Source organism: Pholcus phalangioides, unplaced genomic scaffold (genome assembly GCF_987345545.1).
Source record: "Pholcus phalangioides strain wild (caught in Gottingen) unplaced genomic scaffold, Ppha-v1.0 ptg000024l_1, whole genome shotgun sequence".
Lineage (NCBI taxonomy): Eukaryota > Metazoa > Arthropoda > Arachnida > Araneae > Pholcidae > Pholcus > Pholcus phalangioides.
In genome coordinates, this window is record NW_028301616.1 from 1973835 (window position 1) to 1995326 (window position 21492).

The window sequence follows — 21492 nt, forward strand, 5'->3', positions numbered from 1 at the left end:
GAACCGGGTATCGAACTCGCGACACCTCTAAACATCCTTTGGTACTTTAGGCGAGCATCTTATCGACCAGGCTACCGCGCCCTTGATTTTGGAATCTGCCATCTAATGTATATGCGGTGAATTCTAAATATAGGGGTGTTTTCCTAAGAGCGGAATTTTTTTCTGCAATGCTTTAGAAAAATGGCATTTAGGGTATGAGCAGAGTGCATGGAATTGGAAACCAGCATGCATCATGTTTTTATCCCCTTATATGGTATACCGCTCATTGGCAATTACTTTTTTTAGCGGCAGATTCGGATTGACAAATTTTTTTTAGCACCAGACTTGATTTGGCGCTATGTGCTGCGGTTACGAGCAGGAACACCCAAAAACGTGCCAGGGTAGATGGTGTTAGTGACATGTCATTGTTTTGTCATATTCAAAAATTTGACGATAAAAAGATAAACTGGGAATTAACTGTATATGCATATACAGCCTATGTGAATTAATATAATTAACAGTGCTTTCTATAACCCAGCCTTCAGTACTGCCTTAATGCATGGATCTACTTGATCATGGCCTGGAGGCCTCAAGTGTAAATGGACCTCATGATGATGAGAATTAGTTAAAATATTCAAGAGCAAGCATGTGAATTGGTAGGCAGACATTTCTAGTTAGGTGGGGGGAGGGGGGTCTCATTGAAACCCACAACTGATGATGCATTAACCAAACTTGGATATCAAGCAAGTGTAGATCCAAGGGTGGGACGATTGCCCCTCCTAAGAGTCAAATAATACGGGGAAAATTTATCTGTCCTGTGAAATACAGGATGATCCGATGCACTTACACAATAAGTCGTTTTTCTGACACATCACTCTGAATCTGCCCTTCCTCTGCTCCATTTGCAGCTGAAGATGCCTGCCTTGGCTCCATTCAAAGCTGAAGATGTTTACATTGGTTTCACTTATAGCTGAAAATGTATTTGTCCGCTCCATTCACAGCTGAAGATGTTTACATTGGTTTCACTTATAGCTGAAAATGTATTTGTCCGCTCCATTCACAGCTGAAGATATCTGACTTGGCTCATTTGCAGCTGAAGATACCCGTCTTCTCTCCATTCAAATCTGAAGTTATCTAGCTCTGCTTCATTTGTAACTGAAGATTCCTTCCACCACTCCATTTGTAGCTGAAGATATCTGCTTCGGCCTCATTCGTAACCAAAGATGCCCACCTTGGAACAGCTTCGATTTACGATCCACACCAAGTTGGAGATTTTTTTGACAATAAGGTGCATATCATATTAACCTTGGGTTGCCGTATTTCGCGCAGTCGTTTGAATGATTTTGAAAAACGGTTGATGCTTTTTTTTCTTCCTTGTTCCTTCCCACTTCTCCTCCCTTCGATGTGCAGGGTATACGTTGCCATATATCTCTTCTTTCCAAGTCATTGTTTTCGTTATTATCTGTTGTGCAGGTGGCACTGATGTTTTCAAACAGGCCTTCTCTTTCTTTTTTCTACATCATTCTTTCTCTTTTCTTCCAAATGATGTCACCCCACAGCCACAGCGTTTTGAATGAGTTGGAAAATCGTTGGGAGATGAGATTTTTTTTTTCCCTCTTCCTTCCCTATATACAGCTTGGTTTTCACAATGTAGTACGTGGATCGGATTAATTATGGGATATCATCGTCGGGTTTTTCTATCGTTTCTCAGGTTGTACCTTTAATATTATCCAATATTCATTCCCTTTTCTGCATTTTATAATGCAAATTTAATAATTAAATTTTTTTCTTATTCATACAGAGAATAACATGCCCTGATCGATTTAATATTTAAAATTCAGTCTGGGTTATATTTTTATATACAAAGAATATTTATTATTTATACAACAGGAAGGACAGTTGTTTATTTAAAAGAGTCTGGGGTTTTTTATTCAGTTTAAAATGTTTCACTTTCAATCACGATACTTGTGATATTATTATTATTATGGATTTCCGTTATGTTTTCTATGACGGCGATTTTTTTTTTCGGTGCCCGTACTGCCTGACGGCCGTCATACATGTTTGGCGAGGAAAAAGAAAGTCGCCAAGGTGGACCATATATGGATCCGTCCCGTAAAATACCTCCTCCGGCTGTCCCAGCCTAGTTAGGGCCCTGCACGATCAGGACCGCATCCAAAGCTGCATTAAGAGCTTTCAAGCGGCTTTGACCGCATCCCACCCGCAGTTCACCGCCATGTGCTGTTTGTTTACACGGTCTCTCGACAAGGCGTTGCCAACTTCAAGCTACGCTATTCAAAACTTTTTTTTAAGAATCAGTTTTTTTTTATAAAAAATTATTTATTGATCATTATTGAATATAATTAATACGTGAATGAAATCAGACTATTTTATAGACTAATCCTTCTTTTTATGATATTACAAAAGAGAAACGAAAAAGTGTATATTTATTGTTTTTGGGTGGTTGGTCCACAGCTCTTGAAGTGGAGCTGCACCACCCATTGCTCAGTTTTTATCTCTTGTGTATCCTTCAAGCTTCAAACGTATTTCGTTAGTTTTTATTTTGACAGTTGTTGCTGGGGGTTTCACGAAAGAGGTTTCTTATCACGACGAGCCATAGATTTGTCATTGGCGAAGTTTAGTTACCATGTAATTATTATTTATTAATTAATTTTACTGTATTTAAAAATTTGTATCATGCAACATTATCTAATTTTTATCATATCTATTTATTTACTGGCAATATCGGAATAGTATGTACTAAGTGCAATGATTTGAGTGCTATACTAATCTTTGTTTGAAATTCGCAGCACCCACTAGGTGGTAGGTGTTCGTGGTTCCTAGAAAAGACGGGGCTCGATTCCCATACCCTCAGCATTTAGCTTTTTTTTTTGTTTACATAATGAGTTAATGCTTTTTATTGACCATTTTTTTACTTTATCTATATCGGCAGTGTTTCATGAAAAGCTTAAAAAAAAAAGCATCCACATACACTGACTACTACTACTGAGCCACACATGCACCTTGTCCATATTCCTCTGCGGAACTTTTAATGAATTGGTAAATGTTGGAATGTGTGTGTATGTGTAGTGAACCTGGCATGAAGTTTGTATCTGTGTAATGCTTATTGTGTGTGGTGCTTCCATCTGCCATCAATTTCTCTGACTATCAGTGAAGTGTAGTAATTGAATATAATTGTATCGCTATAGGCCTGTCGCTCTCTGTGCGAGAGACTTTTTAATGGGGAGATCTGCTCACTTTTGCGCCTTCAAGTTGAGCATATATATATGTTTGAAATTGAACTTCCAAAAGGCAAGTACGCTATGGCTTATATAATATAATGACATTTGATTTCATCATTTTTGTCGCAGTACTCTCATTTTGTGACCATGGACGGGACCTACAATTTATTGCTGATTCCGAACATCAGCATTCAATAATTTGTTAATTTTTGTAATATTTACCAATGCAGAGGTTAATGCAAGGGGGTGCTCGGGGAAACCTCCATGTCGGAAAAGTTTCTGACAATGACAAATCAAGGATTGAACTCGTGACACCTCTAAACATCTTAAAATGGTAGAAAATGTCTTCCAGTCTTCCATGCATTTTATGTAACAATGTGACGAAACACTTGTCAGAACCAGGATCTTAATGAGCATTACAAAGCAATGCAATTAGAGATAAAATTTAGAACGCATTACCATTTATTTTTATTTATAGAATTTATACTCATTTAATATTAGAAATTTTGACAAAATTTAAATTTCCCCACAAGTTTTGTCCCTTTTATATGTCAATCTATAACTTCAGTCCATGTAGAATCAGTCCTTCAAATTATTCGTAAATCACTAACAAGCTATGTCACTGACTTCCTTAATTTCTGTGGACCTTGAGGATCATCAAATGCCCATTTCTGGTCAGCTGAGTGCTTGTTGCAGAACACCACAAAACATTCTGCTTTTGGGGCTCAAGAACATTGATGACGGAGGACCAGACTCCCCAGGTGGAGTTGGAATATGACCAATATAGCAAGAATAAAGGTGAAATTGCAAAACCAAGGGAAGTTGAAATACACTGAAGTGGTATTGTTGACACCTTATATGGCTGGCTGCTGTCAAGGCAGCCAATCAGCACAGATCACTCTTCATTTACATATAGTCTATTATTTCCAAGCCATTAGATAGCGGAAGCCCCAAAGTAGAATATCAAATTTGTACTGTACATGGCTCCTACATTCCGGAGCAGGGCCCCTAGGCTGGGATTTTTTACAGGACCCCCTCCCCTTTTCCACACCAGACTTTCATGGACTCCTTTATGATGAATTTATAGCATGAAAAAACAATTATGAGAATTTTCCCATGCCCCAGAGCTGGAGCCTGTCGGCCCCACCCTTTAGGGGGGCCATGATGTCGAACGTCGCTGAACAATCAGTGCTACTGCAGAACAATCTGAAAGAATTTTAAGAAAGTGTAGGAAACCCCCTATTGTGGGTATTTTTGTCACAGAACATTACTAGTCAGCCGAGGGCTCGTTACAGAACAATGCAAAACATTCTGCTTTGGGGATGCAATGGGAACACCATATTTTGCCATAAATAATAACAAGGCGAGTGTTTCCCAACAGCGGAGTGGCACCATATCTAATGACTTTCAGTTGACTGCAAACAATGTTACTCGGTATTCCAGTGACAATATTATTAGAAATATAAACATTAAATAAATAGTATGTATATGAATGGGAGTTGGTCCCTCTCCACTTGCTACGGGTCCGATCCGTTACAACAAGGAATGTGGTAAGGGGTGTGCTGACTCATACCAGAACAAATGTTCCTTATCACTCGATTTTATTGATCCACTGTCATCAACCAACAAGAACTATCAGCATATTTTCATGCTTGGAGGATCCATTCACCAAGTTAACTTTGTTTTACCCAGTCAAATCAATGCCAGCTAAAGATGTTATAGACATGCTTATGCTGCAGCAGAACACTTTTGGAAGTCCATCAAGAATAATCTCGACCATGGATCTGTTTTTATATTGAAGGATTTTGAGAAATACTGCACAAAGGAAGACATGGAGCATGTGAAGGTCACAACAGGGATTTCGTAAGGAAACGATCAGGTGGTACGAATGCATGAGGGTTTTGATACCTGTTTTGGCCAAATTGTGTATTCAACATCCATCAAAATGGTAGATTTGTAGCTGATTTGTGAAGAATTACAAACATTACCCCATCAAAAAACACAAGATATACTCCATTCAAATTGTTGACGGGTTACTCCTGTATGTCTGTGCTACTGGCCCCAACATTTCATTAGCACATTCCATGAGGACCCTGGGATAGATATCATCTGGTCCTGGTGCTTTGCTTGCATTATACATTTCTTAGAAGATTTAGGACCTCCATGTCTTTTACTTGAATATCGTTGAGGGTTTTATTACCCCATGCAACACCCGCATATCGAATATCATTATCTCCATTAAAAATGACGCGAAAAAGTCATTGAAAGCACTACTCATGCCTACATTGCTCTCTAACCTAGAGCCTCCTTCAGAAAAACATGGCCAAACTGAAAGGGCAATTCAGGCATATGATAATCCAAAATCACATAGGAACATAGGTGTTTTAAAAATATTTTTTTGAAAAGTGTCCCATTCCTTCCCACTCTTCCCTACCAATTCGTTCTAAATTCTGCTTGAACTGCATGCTTGCTACTAAAACTTAACCATACATGTACCTGATACACATTCCTGTACAGAATTTCTAATGAATTACAGTAAAACCTTGATAAGTCGTCACTTCAAGTTATCGAAAAATTATGATGGCTTAAGTGGAGTAGCGGAGTGCCGCCAGTTTTAATGTGCAATGTTGTGAAAATCATATAAGTTTAAAGTAATACGACATTTATTAAAGTATGAATCAAATTAACTATGTTAATAAAATTTACAGATTGCGAAAGAGAAAATAAAAGAAGTTTTTTTATCTTTATCTCTTATTACTTAAATTATTGTGGTAAAATGTACTGTACACTTTGATTTATACTAGCAATTTTTAATTTAGACTAACAGAGCAACTGTTAGAATAGATAGTTTTTCTTCATAATAGAAACTCTCTATTGCACATTAATTTTACACATACATCATATTTAATTTTAGTGTTTTAATTCTTCACCAGTAGTTCATGATACAACTACAAAGTAATCTCGAACACTTTTGACTTTGTGGAGGGGCCCTGGGCAGGGAAAAGTAAACAGAAGACCTCAACTTGGGAAAGAATGACTGATTTTTTTTGAACAAAGATATTTTGTTTAAATTTCAAGCCCTAAATTAGTAGAGTCCATGCTTTCTATGATAATTTATTATCTGTCCCGTTGCACTTTGACTTTAACTTAATTAATTTGATTCTTCGATTTACATAATTTTTGATTTCCTTGCACTATATGTAATCTTTGACGTATCAATAAATTTTGGTTTTGCCGGAAATGCCTTGGTTCCCCCCCCCCCTCCGGGGGGCAAAGTGCTTAAGTTGCTTCTTGCAACAGAGCCTGGGTGTCTTGCAGTTTCTCCAGTAGATGCAGGGGCGTGTTCGATAAGATACTCGCCTAAAGTACCAAAGGATATTTAGAGGTGTCGCGAGTTCGATACCCAGTTCGTCCTTGTCAGAAAACTTTCCTGATACAGAGGTACAACAAAAAATGTCGACTTGACAGCAGCAAAAAATTGCTACTGCAGAGAGTACCCCCATTGATGGGTTAGCGCACCAATCTCTCGATGAATATAAAAAACAAGCCTGCTGTTTGGAATCAGCAATAAATTGTAGGTCCCTGTCTAATTAGCCCTCATGTGCGGAAAATGACCGTGGTGCGACAAAAATTATGAAATGATCCAGTATAGCCCATGCAGAAATGAGATCTAGATTGAACAGTCCCCAGAAACCTTAGTTGGCAAATGAACTTCCCCAGCGTAACTTTCGTTACTTAAACTGTTTCGTTTGGGTGTATAGGATTTTATGGTGACTTTTAAGTATATGGCAATGTTGTTAATAAGCTTTTTTTTTAATGGGAGCCATAAAAATAGTCTGTTCCTCTTTTGCAAACTTTCTCATGGTGATGAGTTAACCGAAATTAGCGACAAGTAAACAAGGGTTTAATAACATTGTTGTCTATGAGAGCTGGAAGGGCCTGAAGAAAAATGACAACTTAACCGGAGTGACGACTTATCAGGGTGACGAGTTAACGAGGTTTTACTGTAGTATATGCCATAATATGTGCATGGCCCTTTACGTATTATGTTATCAGACTTCATGCTTGCTGAGTTTGGGAATGCTTTAAAAGTGTGTGATGCAACAACTCCTTGTAGTGGCTCCAGATAGCGTTAGAGCACCTATGTTCCTATGTGATTATCATATGCCCGAATTGCCCTTTCAGTTTGCGATGTTTCTCTGAATCATCTGAATTTCCCTGTATAGGCTATATGGGTCATTCTCACGAAATTGGACCAAAAAAGGAAGAAAAAAAAATTATCAAAAATTTTTGTCAACCAAAAAAATCTTTAGGGACAGGCTTATTGGCTTTACCTGCTAATTAATGAAATGTAGTCAGCAATGAAGTGTGTTAAAAATTTGTGTGGTAAAAAAAATTAATTGAAATTTAACCATGTCAAGAGATAAACAAATCCAATGAGGCATTTTCCCTGTATCAGCACTTAACTTGATATTTATGCTTGGCAATCGTAACATGTTCCATCTATTTTGGTAGCTCATTTTCAACTTTAATACATACTGGTATGCTGATAAATGTTTTTGTCAATTGAGTTTTTATTTCTTTTTCATTTGGTTTTTTTTTTAGCTCCTTTCTTCGTCAATTATTATGGAGATTTATAACTTTCTGTTTTGCTAGAAGAACACGAGATACACTCTTAAATCAAAGTCTTTAGATGAAATATTGCTGCAGCTCTCAAAGGTTGCAATCAAGAAATTTAGATTTCTTTACTTTTTCCCCTTTAACTTATGATGAGACCTTTCTTCTGGTTACCTAATGCCAGGAGAAAGACATTTTTACATGTTTTGCAACACTGATAAAAAACAAAGCATGTTGAAACCATTTGATTTCAGACATAATAGAGGTATCTGAAGTGAAACATGTAATACAATGAAAATAATTTTCAGTTATACATTCCTCACAAAAAATTAGCCAAAAGATGGACATTTAATAAAGACTGTCATCTATGTTTCTCCAAATAAATTTAATTTGTCAATTAGTTTATAATTCTAATTGATTTAAAAGGAGGTTCAAGTGATGGCTTCATTTTTCTTAACCTTCTCAATACAAAATTTCTTAAGTGGCAACTGGTGTTGTAGGATTTGAACCAATGTTTTCCAAATGGGGAAGAAAAAGTTGGAGGAAATTTTCATTTGGCTATTAACTATTGATTAAAAAATATTTAATATTATAAAAAAGGTGAAATGTGAAGGTATTATATTGGTCCTAAATATATATATATTATTGAGGACAATTTTCCTTGATAAATGAAAATTTGTTCGAGCAAATTTTAAAGTCTTATTAAATTAAAAACAGAGTGGCAACTTTTCAGAAACTAGAATATAAATAGAAAGTGATGAAAAAAAAGTTATGTGTCAAATATATTTAATGTAAGCTGCTGGGGACAGTCAATTTGGGCAAATTTCTTTGGAATGACCCATATATACAGTTTTACTGAATTCAGCATCTAGCAAATAATGATTTTTTCCCAAACCAGATGTAAAAAAAAATTATGCATGTTGATACCGAGAAAAAATAACATTTTAATAGTTTTTTTGTTTGATTAATCTAGGATTTAGTAAATTATGGCCTAGTCCAACGTCCATCAAGCTATGTTTCGGAATTGGGGCGCAAACTACAGCCCTTTCCAGAGGTCAGATGATGTTGGATCCAATCCCCCTCCTGTGAATATGGCAGCCAAAAAACCTCACGCCAATGCTTCGGAAGGTCACACACTCTGTGATGAGGAGCATGAGCAGCAAATAGACAATTCCAATACAATTCTCGAGAAAATAGCTAACCTATATGCTGAAAGATTGCTCAGTGATATTACTCTGGAAGTTGGAGGGAAACAGTTCGCAGCTCATCGACTTATACTTTGTGCGTCCAGCGATGTTTTTCAGGTATGTGTAATCTACGAAGTAATAGTGTTGAATGATCTGGCCTTTTTAATTTCTCTTTTGATATAGTAGCCACTGCTTGTGGAAACACTTGTTATAAGAATCAATCGCTTCTAAGAATTAAATTGGCAAACCACAAATCCATGAGAGGAGGTATGCCCCCCCCCCCCCAGCATCAATGACAGATCCAACTTATCTAATGTGTATGCACATATATGAATTGGTATCATTATGTCCCCCCAGCTTTTGATGTCTATCTCTGCCTATGCAAAAATCTGTGTTAAAGTAGAAAGATCATCATAAGAATCAACCGCTTATAAGGATCAAAGTAGGCAAACAAAAAAGTGATTCTTATCAGTGGCGGCTACTGTATGTGCAAGGTGTTCAGTTTTAAATTGTATACCCACTAGGAAAGTATTACACATACGGTCAGACCTTGATATGACGTCACCAATTTGCATTTGCTAATTGTGCTTGCAGGGAATTCCTTCAAAATTGATGTTATGAGTTATAGATGCTACACCTAGCTTTGATAGTGATGTGGCACAATTTAAAATTGAAAAACACCCTGTATTTCAACTTTATAAGCAAGTCTGTATTTGACTTAACAAAGATTCAAATTATCAAAATTATAGATGTTTGACTGCTATCGCTCTGACGTAGTTGAATTTTTTTTGTTGATACACTATTTAATAAGCTAATGGTGTTTTTTTTTTGTTTCCTGTTACGAACAAATGTTACTAAAGCATTTTTGATCTTCTCACACAGGTTATGTTGATGAATCCTAACTGGAGTGAGTCACAAGAGACTAAAATATCACTTCAAGAAGATCCTGCATGTGTTCTCGTGTTTCCAGATTTCTTGAAGTATTTGTATACAGGGAAATTACATATCAACCATTTCTTAGTCTTGCCTCTGGTCACTTTGGCTGATAAGTACAATGTTAAAGACTTAGTGCATTTGTGTGTTGATTATATGTGTCGGCATGTTGTGTCAGCAACAAGGCATAATCAGTTGGTAGGTTTACTTACCTGTAAATTTTCTTTTTCATTTCTCTCTCTTTCTACATCAATAAGTATTCATCAGTATTTCTTTTAAATCAAAAGTGGGGTCATTAGTTATGCATAAAATCAAAACGTGATAACTTAATCGTTATCTGTGATTTTCTGTTGATTTATTTGTATAAACAAAGCAGATTTTAAAGGAAAAAACATTTTTGTCTCCATAACTGGTGAAATTAAAGCATGGTACCATATTATCCTGCTTATAATCTATAGACAGTTTTGTAACTATGAGGTGTAAACGCAAGCCAGTCTTTCATTTGAAAATGTCTCTTCAGAGAGCAGACAGACCGTCAATGCAATATAATGGAAATACCTTTTTACCGCAATGTAGAAAGATAAAGTTTAAGGATATTCACTAAAAATACAACAAATTGAACACCACATAGCTGTTTCTGGGCTAGGGTAACCCTTTTGTCAGTGGAAAAAATAACCTTTTATAGTGCAGGTGATTCGCTTAAAAATTATAGCAGGTTATTTATTCCACTGACAAAGGGGCTAAAGTAGCCCAGAAACAGCTGTATGGTGTTCAATTTGTTGTATTTTTAGCGAACATTCTTAGACACTGTTTCTACTTAAACACAATATTTACATGACATAAAAATTCAGGCATCTGCCATTTTCAATTCAAAATATGTAAGACAGATGGCACTACCACTAGAACATGAAACACTCATAACTCTAACAACAAAAATACATTAGGAGCCACACATGCAACTCTGAACACACGTTCCATCATATGCCAATTCATTACAAATTCTCCAGAGGAATATTTATGAGATCCACATGCACAGTTTAATAGTATAATTTGCAGACTGTGTTTTTAAGAAAATTGGAATAGGGGCTGCGTTGAGATACAACCACAGGTATTTAACGTTAGCATGTTAGTAAAGCATTAGCAACTTCTGGTTTTTTGATGCAGTAATGTAGGATAAATAGCTGCACAAAACTATTATGAACATGGGAGGAGGGTAGAGAGCATTAAAATGAATCGCATCCACCAAGGAAAGCTAGACTGAAAACTATGCAGTAAACGTTTATATTTTCAAACATGTTTGTCTCAAATCTTGTTACAGTAGACTCTTCTTATTAGAGTCATGTTTGATATTATTTGGGTATTGTTATCACTTTCATTAAGTACGGAATGGACCAATATCGTAAAATAGGAAAAAATTCATTTAGAACTTTGGTTCATTATCGTTGCGCTTGCAAAATTTTGTAAATTGAAATTCTAAATTTTTTTATGCTACTAGAAGCTTATTGACATGTGCTTCCATATTCTGCAAAAGTCTCATATGTTTCTGACCAATAGAATGCCAGCTATATATATAGCATTATTCTAAGTTGTCCTATTCTGTGGAACCGTTTTCTTCTTTGTCTCCTGAAAAGTGCAGTTTTTTTTACATACAGCATTTTGCATGCACACCAACGATATGTTATCAATTTCTTTTCATTAAACTTTTTCCTTTTTGCATATTTTGAAGCTAAAGTTGAACCAGACTCATTTTTTTCCTATAAGTTATCAATCTGCAAGATGATATAAGAGGTCAGAAGGCTCCATTATCCACGAAAAATGTCTGTACTCAAGTTCACAATATCTTAATTGGGCTATAATAGCCGCTATGACTCATGTACATGTATTTTTTCTTTCGCAATTTCTTTCCTACAGTGAAAACAAGTTTGAGGTAAAAAAGTTCCTTTCTTCAGTTCATGCTCAGTTTCTTTGGACTGACCGCATTTACAATTCCACAGCTGGAATACTTACAAGGAATCTATGGATCATCATAAAAATATCGTAATTTGTAATTACACAGTTACAGTTCAGAAATTAGACAGTTCCATTCCAACTAATAACTTACAATTTCTGCATATAAAGAAAAATGTTCATCAGGAAAACTATACTTCATTGTTATAACTGCCCCCCCCCCCCATGTTTGTAGGAAGGCTCCCATGAATTCAGATTTTTAGCAGAACTTAAAAGCTATTTGAAAAATTTGTGAGTCTTGGCATATACAGGGGCCTTCTCCTTATTGCAGGGGGTGCTACAAAGTATGAAGTACCTTATAAACCCCTGGACTGCTAAGGGTTAAACAAAAAAAGTAATAATTTTTTACAACAATTGGAAAAAAAATGCATGATTTACCATTTTGAAACCTGTTACATTAGAAAAAAAACCAGTTCTTTTTTTTCCCATACGTGCTATTCGATCGAACAGAACATATGGTCATCGTATTTGCAACCATGATTTTTTTTTGGATGTAGTTATGAATCGGTTATTGTTATCAGAGACCTTAAGTTCCTATGTGATCATATTAAGCGGCATGCATTGTATATTAAAGCAAAGCAGTTTTCACGTTGTTACACCAGACATAAAACAAAAATGTTCAAAGGTTATCTCCATGTGTTTCCTGTAAAGTTCAGAGAGAATATTTTTGTTATATGCCATAGAGCATATTCTCGTCTTTTTTTTTTTTTTTTTTTTATTTATGCTTTTTCTTTATCAGTGTAAAATCAACTTGAGTTTTTTTTCTCTTTGTTTGTTTTTTGGAGGAGGGCTGTGGTAGTCAAATTTGGTGCACAGATATACATCTATCTGCAAATCTTGAAGTTTCATATGTTTATTGAAATTATTTATCTTGTAATCAAAAGAAATTTTTATTTCCAGCTTCTGTGGCTGCAGTACACTTTAAATTGTGGACATAACTTGGTGTATAAGGCTTGTGGTACTTTTATTACGTGGAACTTTGAACTTGTTGGTCAGATGGAGGATTTTGGAAGCTTAGAAACAGATGTTTTCATCAGCTTTTTGCAGAAGTCTGATTTAGTTGTCAGCGATGAAATAACAGTTTTCGAGTAAGTCATTGTGTCAATTGTATTCCATTGACCAACATATTGTGTTCTTGCATATTGTTCTGTGTCGTACGCATGCATGGAAACAAATCTAGCTGTTGTCTATAGAATTATGTAAGCTACCTGAATATACCTTTAAAAATACTTCCTTCTATGATAAGTTATTGAATAGGAGGTTTGTTTCACTGACACATACCATGCATTCCTACAAATTCAGAAATTTCATTGTCATAATTTTTTTTTATCTTGCGGACAAGTTCCAACAACTTTGGAATTTTGACTTGAGAAAAAATATTCAAGTTTTTCTTCAGTATTATTCCATTTTCATTCTTTTATCTTCACTTTTAACAGCTAATTGGCACACCATTTTTCACATTCAATTCATGAAGAGAAATATTTTTTTGAAGCCATGTTTTGAAGAATTGACTTTTCAAAGTCTTCTTGAGGCAGTGTTTTTCAACTTTTTTTTGTCTCGCAGCACACTTGAACCTACAGTTGACTTCCTCAGTACACTTAAACTGCAATTTTGAAAAGAATGTTTAATTATTAGCTCATTATGTGTGTATGTTCTGCACATACAAACATTTTACTTTTATTTTTTTAATTAAATGAGAATTGAAATTCTTGCAACATGCTTAATTAGAGCTTGATATTTTTGCTTAATATTTTCTTTGCGAGGTCAAATTTTAGACATGCACACTCTCAAAGCTTCTTTCAAGAATTCAAGATGTGATCGGTTTCATTTTTAATATCGTTCATTATACAGAAAAATCTGGATTCACATGAATGTGTGAAATTAACCACTCAACTGCCATGGTCGTATTTGGAAAAAGGTGGCACTGGGAAGCGGATCGTGTAAGATTTCTTTGGCAGTTAAGGGTTTAAGAATGAACGAGGGATTGTGCTTTTTTTTGTCGAATATCCTTAGATGAGTTTTCAGAATTAAAGCAATTATTGATAAAATCGAATATATCTTTTTGCTTTGTTGTGGTTTGGAATGCTTGACAAAACTATTATCTATTTAAAACAAATCTACTGAATGCTAAAAGGTTTTTATCAGAGGTATTAGATTCATTCAACTGAATTGCGTATGTGTTTAGTCCTTGTAGGTGAGATATTATTTGGAAATCTACATTTTCAGAAAATATGCTGATATCGTCTCTGCATTATCAACATCCATATTATGGTTCCGAGTGAAATATTTTTGAATTTATTTTTTTGTATTCTATTTAAAAGTTAATATTCATAGCACAGACCAGTATAGAATTATAAATGCTGTAATGACATTTCAGTTTTTTTCTATGTCTGCGAATTCAAGTCATTCGAAATACAGTATATACCAATAATTTACAATCTTCACTTCAAAATATCAAAGGCTGGTGACAGCACTAGCAAGAGTATGCAACAAGCACAGTTATGACAGCATAAATACGTTGTGGCCACATATACTCAGAACACTGATTCTGGTATGTACCAATTCGCTAGACATTCCGTACAGGAATAGGTACGAAGTGCATGTAGGAGTAGTATGGTGAAATCTGTCTAAGACGGGCACTGTATTAGATGGAAACGTGTCTTAAATGGAACAAATACAGTGTCTTGTAAATAAATACTTTTTCAAAAATAGGAAACTTTTTCAAGTCAGAAATTGCTTAACGCAGAAACGGAAGGCATATTTAGTCTATTTGTAGATACAAAACATGCTAAAATGGAAATAATTTTTGGCCAGGTGCAAGTTTTTGACTTTTGGGTGGGAGGAAAGTTAAGTCATTCTGATCATCCTTTTGTTAGGCAAACACTCTCACTTGGGAAAAACGACGAATGCTTATTATCTATCTGAACTAGTTCTTGTTGTTGGGCTTGAGAGGAAGTGGATTTACTATTTAAAATTTAGTAAAACTTGTTTAATATTTCATTTATGATGAAAATGGTGACTTTCTTTTTGTTAGAAAACACTCCTATCTCTTAGAAAAAGTTTAATTTTGGGAGTGTAAAATACGCGAGGGAGACTAAATTATTGTTCACAATTTTGCAGTACTGTGTTTTGGCTACTACAAAGATTTTCATTCAGTGTAGGTAGAGATGGCCACCAGCAACTAGAAACTCATATTGAATTTGAACAGAAAAATGAAGTTTGTAGAGACGTAAAAAAAAACAAAATTTAAGTAGCCCATCCATGTACGGTCCCATTCTGTGCACACAAGCTCCTAGATTGAGATGTTTGATGTCTTTGTAGTCTATTGGTCTAGGGCACTCTTCTGGCAAGAGAGAGGACTTGGATTCGATTCCCGCAAGGGCAGTGGAATTGTTTCTCTTTTCTAAATATATCTTTGCGTCAGCCAGCTGTCAAAAACCTTCATATGGATAGCAGAGAGTGACTTCACTCTCAGACAAAATTGAAGTGTTACAAATATGTAGAATTTTTCTTTCACAAACTTTTTTGGTTGTTGATCTTATTGTCACTTTTTTTTTAAAAGAGGTATGCAATTTCGCAATTTTAATTTTAAATACAGTGAAACCTCGCTACAACAATATACTTTTCTATGTTAAATCCCTCTATAACAATTTTTTAGGAGATTCTGAAACTGCTATAAAAAATATTTTTTTTATATTTTGCTCAGAATCGTTTTGAATTTAATTTTAATTCATCACTCATTTTCCTTCTGAAGGCATCTGATAACATCAATATTTTTCTCTAAAAAATCACCGAAAGGTAAAGTAAGTTATTGGAGGTTGCTACTTTCTGTGTAAGAGACAAAAGTGTAATGTGGTAAACTTTTTTACAGGAGCAATGCATCTTAGTGAATTTTTATAATTAATTAATCAATTACAATTTCTTGCAGCGAATAAATGCATAAAAGTGTATTTTCTGATAGTATTAACAATGTTGATGTAGAAAAGATGGCAACAGCATAAATTTTACCACACGTAAAGATAAATTTGCTTCTCTATAACGATTATCCCTTTGCAATGATATTTTTTTTCATCCACAGAATATCGTTATATTGAGGTTTCATTGTATTAAAAAATTCCAATTTTTGATAAAAGTGTTTATTCTATTGCTATTCAGGAGAATGTTTAATTTTGAACTTTAATTTTAGTGCACTGAGAACATGAAATTTCAATTGTATAGGTATTTAAAACAGCAAACATGAAAAAATTCAAAATAATATAACATGCATATCTCTATTTAACACTCGTTGGTTCATAGAAGTTAGGGTGATGTTCTCAAAACTTAAGGTTCGTAAACAATAGAAATAATTACTGCATATATTTTTGTCTGCACCTCTGCAAAATGGAAACCTGTCTGGAACGGAAATAATTTCAGTCTCTTGACCTTCCGTTTTATACAGGTTTCGTTATATACCAATAGCTTATCATGCTATACATCAATTTTTCGCATAAAATAAAATATGAGTCTTAAACTTAATTGTTATAAAATTTGAGTCTTTGGACTTCTTTAGGAAATTAGTTAATTTCCTTTCAAAAATTTTTTTTGCACCACACCTACCATCCTCTTATGGCACATTGGTCGTGAAAACCCTACCTTAAGGGTTATGAGACCATTAACCTACTCGTGGATTAGAATCATCTTTGTAGATGCAAAGTTTTTATAATCGAGGAGTTGAAGTTAAGAGTTGAGGAGTTTATCTTTTCTAATTAGAAATTTTTTTGGCACTTATGTGACAAATAAAAAAGAAAAAAACTTGGCTACATCATGTTGCTTCGTGTCATAGGATTGTGTTCTTTTCTAGAAGTCAAACATGAAAGCTCAGTCACTAAGAAGCGATTTTCAGTGCATAATCACTTTATCTAAAAGAATAGAATTTTCTGACATAACATAGTCAAGTCTCATCTCATGATTGAAGCATGGACATACCCAGAGAGGGGCAGCTGCCCCTGCACAGATGTATCAATTTAATATCAGTGAGTTGCCCCGCCCCCCCCCCCCTCTAGTTTAGATCCTGGGTACGCCCTTGGCTCTAAGGACTACATACTCTGGTCCTTCCTGACCATTTCTCCCAATGACTATTGTAAATTGTTAGAGTATATTTTTTTTACAGAAAAGGATGTTTTTCTTGGCCTACAATACATATAGGAAAGGGACTTTCTGGATATCATGCTGATGCTGATTTCAGAAAGAAAGAAAAAAGTGTCGCCACCTGGGGCAATTTCAAAAGAATCCAGATTCAATTCCTGGATCCATATCCAGAGATTCTCTTTCCTAGATATATTTTTATAAATTGTCTTTTAAGTTTATACTTGCAAAGAACCAGTTTTGCATTCTTACAAAGTTAATTTTTACATGTGTATTTTTATAAAGTTTGTTTTAATCTTCAAAACTTTGAAATTTCTAAAAAATGTTTTTCTCCATTTTTCCTCTTTTAGTTGTGTTGCAAAATGGCTGGAAATTCAGGAACAGAAACTGAAAATTCGGCTTCCAGAAAATGAAGTGAAGTTACGATTTGCAAACCTAGTTGTTGAAGTCATGTCCCATGTGCGGTTCCCAATGATGTCACCGAAACAAGTGGCATGCCTGCTCATACATCCACTAGTGGGACGTTTCAAGGACTTCTTTATCGATCGAATGGCACTGGCTATGGCATTCCACCAGAATGCCTCGTTGCAGACCATGGTGCAGTCTCCAGACGCATCTCTTTTCGTGCCTCGTTTGTACACAGCGGAGAAATGGAGTGCCTCACTCTCGATCGAGGACTACCCTGCCCTTCCTACTTTTGGTGTTAGGACTTTGGTGTTCACGACGCCAGCAAGTTTCGCAGAGTGCCATTCACACCGCAGCTATGAGTGGACTGTGGACATTTTTCCTAAGGGTGTGTGTTACAAGAAATTCTACCTTATAGTGTGGCAGGGTACTTTGCAGATGCCAGAGTCTGTCTCGAAGACAGTTCGTCTTTCATTGACTCAAAAGGACACTGATGATGTTGCCAGAGTTTCTGTTGGCATATTGATATGTGGTAAGCAAGATGGCTTAGAACATGTTCGTAGAGTTGTTCAGAGGAATTTTGTTTTCTCTGAAGAGGAACGCATGCTGAACATAAATGATCTGGTACCCTATGAAGAGCTTAATGACAGATCTTGGAGATCTCCATATCTTACTGGTCCTAATTCAGACTGTTTGAAACTACACGTTGTTATTACACCATTGTGCTCTTTCCAGTGAAAAAGGGGGGAGGGGAAAACTTTTTTCAAATTATATATGATGGGGTGTACATTTTGTTGCGTCAGTTTCCATAATGCCATTGATCCTTCACCGATATCAAGTTCTATTATGGTCTTAATATGTTGCATTTATTTTTTTCTGGGACTGTAACTTATAAATTTATAACTATAGGAATAGTCCTATAATTATAGGACTTATCTTATTGAACATAAATAAGAATATGTTTCTGTAAAGCAATAAAAGTATCCCCTAATATAATATTATTTAAAGAAATGATATTTAGTACAAAAAAATTGATAATGCAGTAATAGTTATTTTGATAATTTATCATTATTCAAACTGAGTAGCAAATTATTATGTATACTTATGAAATACAAAGTGTCTGGGCTGAAGGTATAAAAAAGTAATGGCTTGAGAGAAGAAAAATAAGAGAATTGCACATGATTAGTTATAAGTCTCCATTAAAGGGGGTGACACGGCAAGTGTATTTGCAGGTAAATGAAGTTCAATGGGAATGCTATTAGTGGCTCTGCAGGTTTCAGAACAGTATTTGATCTCTCAACAAGTGTTTAGTAGCATCTGAGGTGGTATTAAAACAAGTGCTGCACATGTAATACAAATTGTACCCTTGTAGGGTTGAAACTGCTATATTTATTTACAAGAATGGACTAGAAATTTACATCTTGGGGGAAAAGTCCTGTCTGCAACGAAACATACACCGCGTGGGCGACATCACAACTTCTTTCGAACACGACTGCCATGAGAGCGAACCTCAGATGTGCCACCTATATTAACGGATACGGCTGGTTATGACTGCCACAAAATAAAAATACAAACACAAGCACCACAACAGGCAAATTTCCCAGCAAGGTGGCTGAAAAAAGATGCCCATAAAAAATTTGGATGTCAAATATAACTAAAATACAACAACCCAATATAAAAGCATATATCATGAAAGAAAAAACTAATAATTAATGCACTGCCCATAAAATCATGTAGGATGTTTCACATCTCACCCAGTACATTCACAGCGTGTAATGCACATCACTGATTTGAATTCAGCTAGTCAGAACATGCACTGAAACTTACATTGTGGCTTCCACATGCCTAGAGGAGCGTCTCAAAGCAGTTGTTATACAAATACAACGCCACAACAGGCAACATGCCCAACGAGGTGGCTGAGAAAAAGATGCCCATACAGATATGGATGTCATATATTTCAAAAATACAGCAACCCAATTAAAATGCAATTAAAACAAATGTATGTATATATACATAAAATATTATGTATACAATGCTCATAAAGAATACTTATGGTTGTCTTATTCTAAGTATGGATAGCTTCTCGATTTACCCCAACATGTTTATCGTATTTCTTTTTAAATGTCAATTGTGTTATAGTGCATTGTGTTGATAATGCATATGTACGAACTAGGTATAAAACTTAGACATTCCCTATAGAGGGCACAGTACTTTCATAACTAAGCATGTGTAGTTCTCTCATTATAAGCCAGTGGCATCTGCCGGTGAAGGGGATCATATGGGGTCCAAGCCAACCAAAAAATTAAATTTTTTTATATATATTTTGGTAAAAAATATAAAAAAATACCTTTTATATACGCTCTGTTGATCAATTTGTTAATTTAAATACTTTAGATGCTTTTTAAGGTTGTTAACTCAAAATTTCTAGTAAGAAATTCCTTGTGCCCCCTCCAAAGGCCAATCCTGCTTACACAAATACAAATACAACACCACAACAGGCAAAATGCCCAACGAGGTGGCTGATAAAAAGATGCCCATAAAAATATGGATGTCATATGTTTCAAAAATACAGCAACCCCATTAAAAATGCAATTAACACAAATTATAAACAATATATACACACGATAAAATATTATACAATGCCCATAAAGAATACTTATGGTTGTCTTATTCTAAGAATGGATAGCTTCTCGATTTACCCCAACATGTTTATCGTATTTCTTTTTAAACGTGTCAATTGTGTTACAATTTACTACCTCCGGGGGTAAGCTATTCCATTTATTAACAACACTATTAGAGAAAAATTCCCTGCGACACCATAACCTTGCATTGTCCCTCACCAATCGATACTGGTGTCCCCTTGTAAAAGCAGTTGATTGGCGATGTACTAAAAGTTCATGGTCCATCCTATCCATCCCATTGAAAATTTTGAACACTTCGATCATATCTCCTCGACACCTCAAGCCCTGTGTGCCAATAAGGACACGCGTAGCTCTTCTCTGCACCCCTTCAATCAAGTCTATGTCCCTCTGTAGGTACGGTCTCCAAAACCTTACAGCATACTCCAGTCCAGGACGAACTAAACCTCGAAAAAGCGGAAGAATGACTTTAGGAGAACGCGAAGATACCTTTTTGAAAATGAGACCAAGTATTCTATTCGATTTTTTGACAACCGCTGAACAATGTTCAGAAAACTTAAGTCGCTTTTCAATGAGAATTCCCAAATCGGTGACTCTAGTTGCATCCGGGATAGTGACACCATTCAACTCGTAAGATAACCATGGGTTGTTCGAACCAAAATGAGCGACCATGCACTTATCTACGCTAAACGTCATGCCCCATTCATTTGCCCATGCTGCAATCTTGTTTCAGTTGGTCTGGAGCAACTCCCTATCGCTTTCATTCCCGATTACCCCCATTAGCTTCACATCATCTGTGAATTTGCTAGTAATTCCATCGATACCCTGATCGAGTTTGTCGATAAAAAGTGAAAAAAGTATGGGGCCAAGGACACTTCCCTGAGGAACTCCACTTGTGACGTCTGTCCAACCAGAGAATTCCCCGTTCACCATAACTCGTTGCGACCTATCTCTTAACCACGATTCTATCCAATTCAGCAAGTTGCCCCCTATTCCAATCTCGTGTAAACGCTTCAAGAGTTTGCCATGTTGGACCCGATCGAATGCCTTCTGGAAATCAAGGTAAACAACGTCGACATTTTTGCTCTTACCCAAAGCCTTAGTCACGTAATCATAGAAGCAAAGGAGGTTAGTTACACATGACTTCCCCTTCCTGAACCCATGCTGATTATCCGACAATACATTATTCTCGTCTATCCACTTCACAAACTGCCTTTTGATGATAATTTCCAAAATTTTCGAGAGGGAGCTCGTCAAACTCACTGGACGATAATTAGACACCACTTCTCTACTACCCTTCTTAAATATCGGAACAACGTTAGCCAGTTTCCAATCTCTCGGGACGATACCCTCAGCAACACT

The 21492-nt window shown here is 35.7% G+C and overlaps 1 protein-coding gene across 1 annotated transcript; it reads left to right on the forward strand.

Annotated features, from left to right (window-relative positions):
* The first annotated feature begins 2438 nt into the window (after positions 1–2438).
* Positions 2439–19437, forward strand: Tango10 (transport and golgi organization 10). Its single transcript, XM_089251051.1, has 5 exons — positions 2439–2625; positions 8809–9139; positions 9905–10153; positions 12863–13050; positions 17437–19437. The coding sequence occupies exons 2-5, from the start codon at positions 8849–8851 to the stop codon at positions 18227–18229; spliced, it is 1521 nt and encodes a 506-aa protein (XP_089107177.1). The 5' UTR covers positions 2439–2625; positions 8809–8848; the 3' UTR covers positions 18230–19437.
* The last annotated feature ends 2055 nt before the right edge of the window (positions 19438–21492 follow it).

Coding starts and splice junctions, on each gene's coding strand:
- Tango10 (XM_089251051.1), top strand. CDS start 8,849: ATGTTTCGGAATTGGGGCGCAAACTACAGCCCTTTCCAGAGGTCAGAT. Junction 9,140..9,904: donor CGTCCAGCGATGTTTTTCAG/GTATGTGTAATC, acceptor CTTCTCACACAG/GTTATGTTGATGAATCCTAA. Junction 10,154..12,862: donor CAACAAGGCATAATCAGTTG/GTAGGTTTACTT, acceptor TTTTATTTCCAG/CTTCTGTGGCTGCAGTACAC.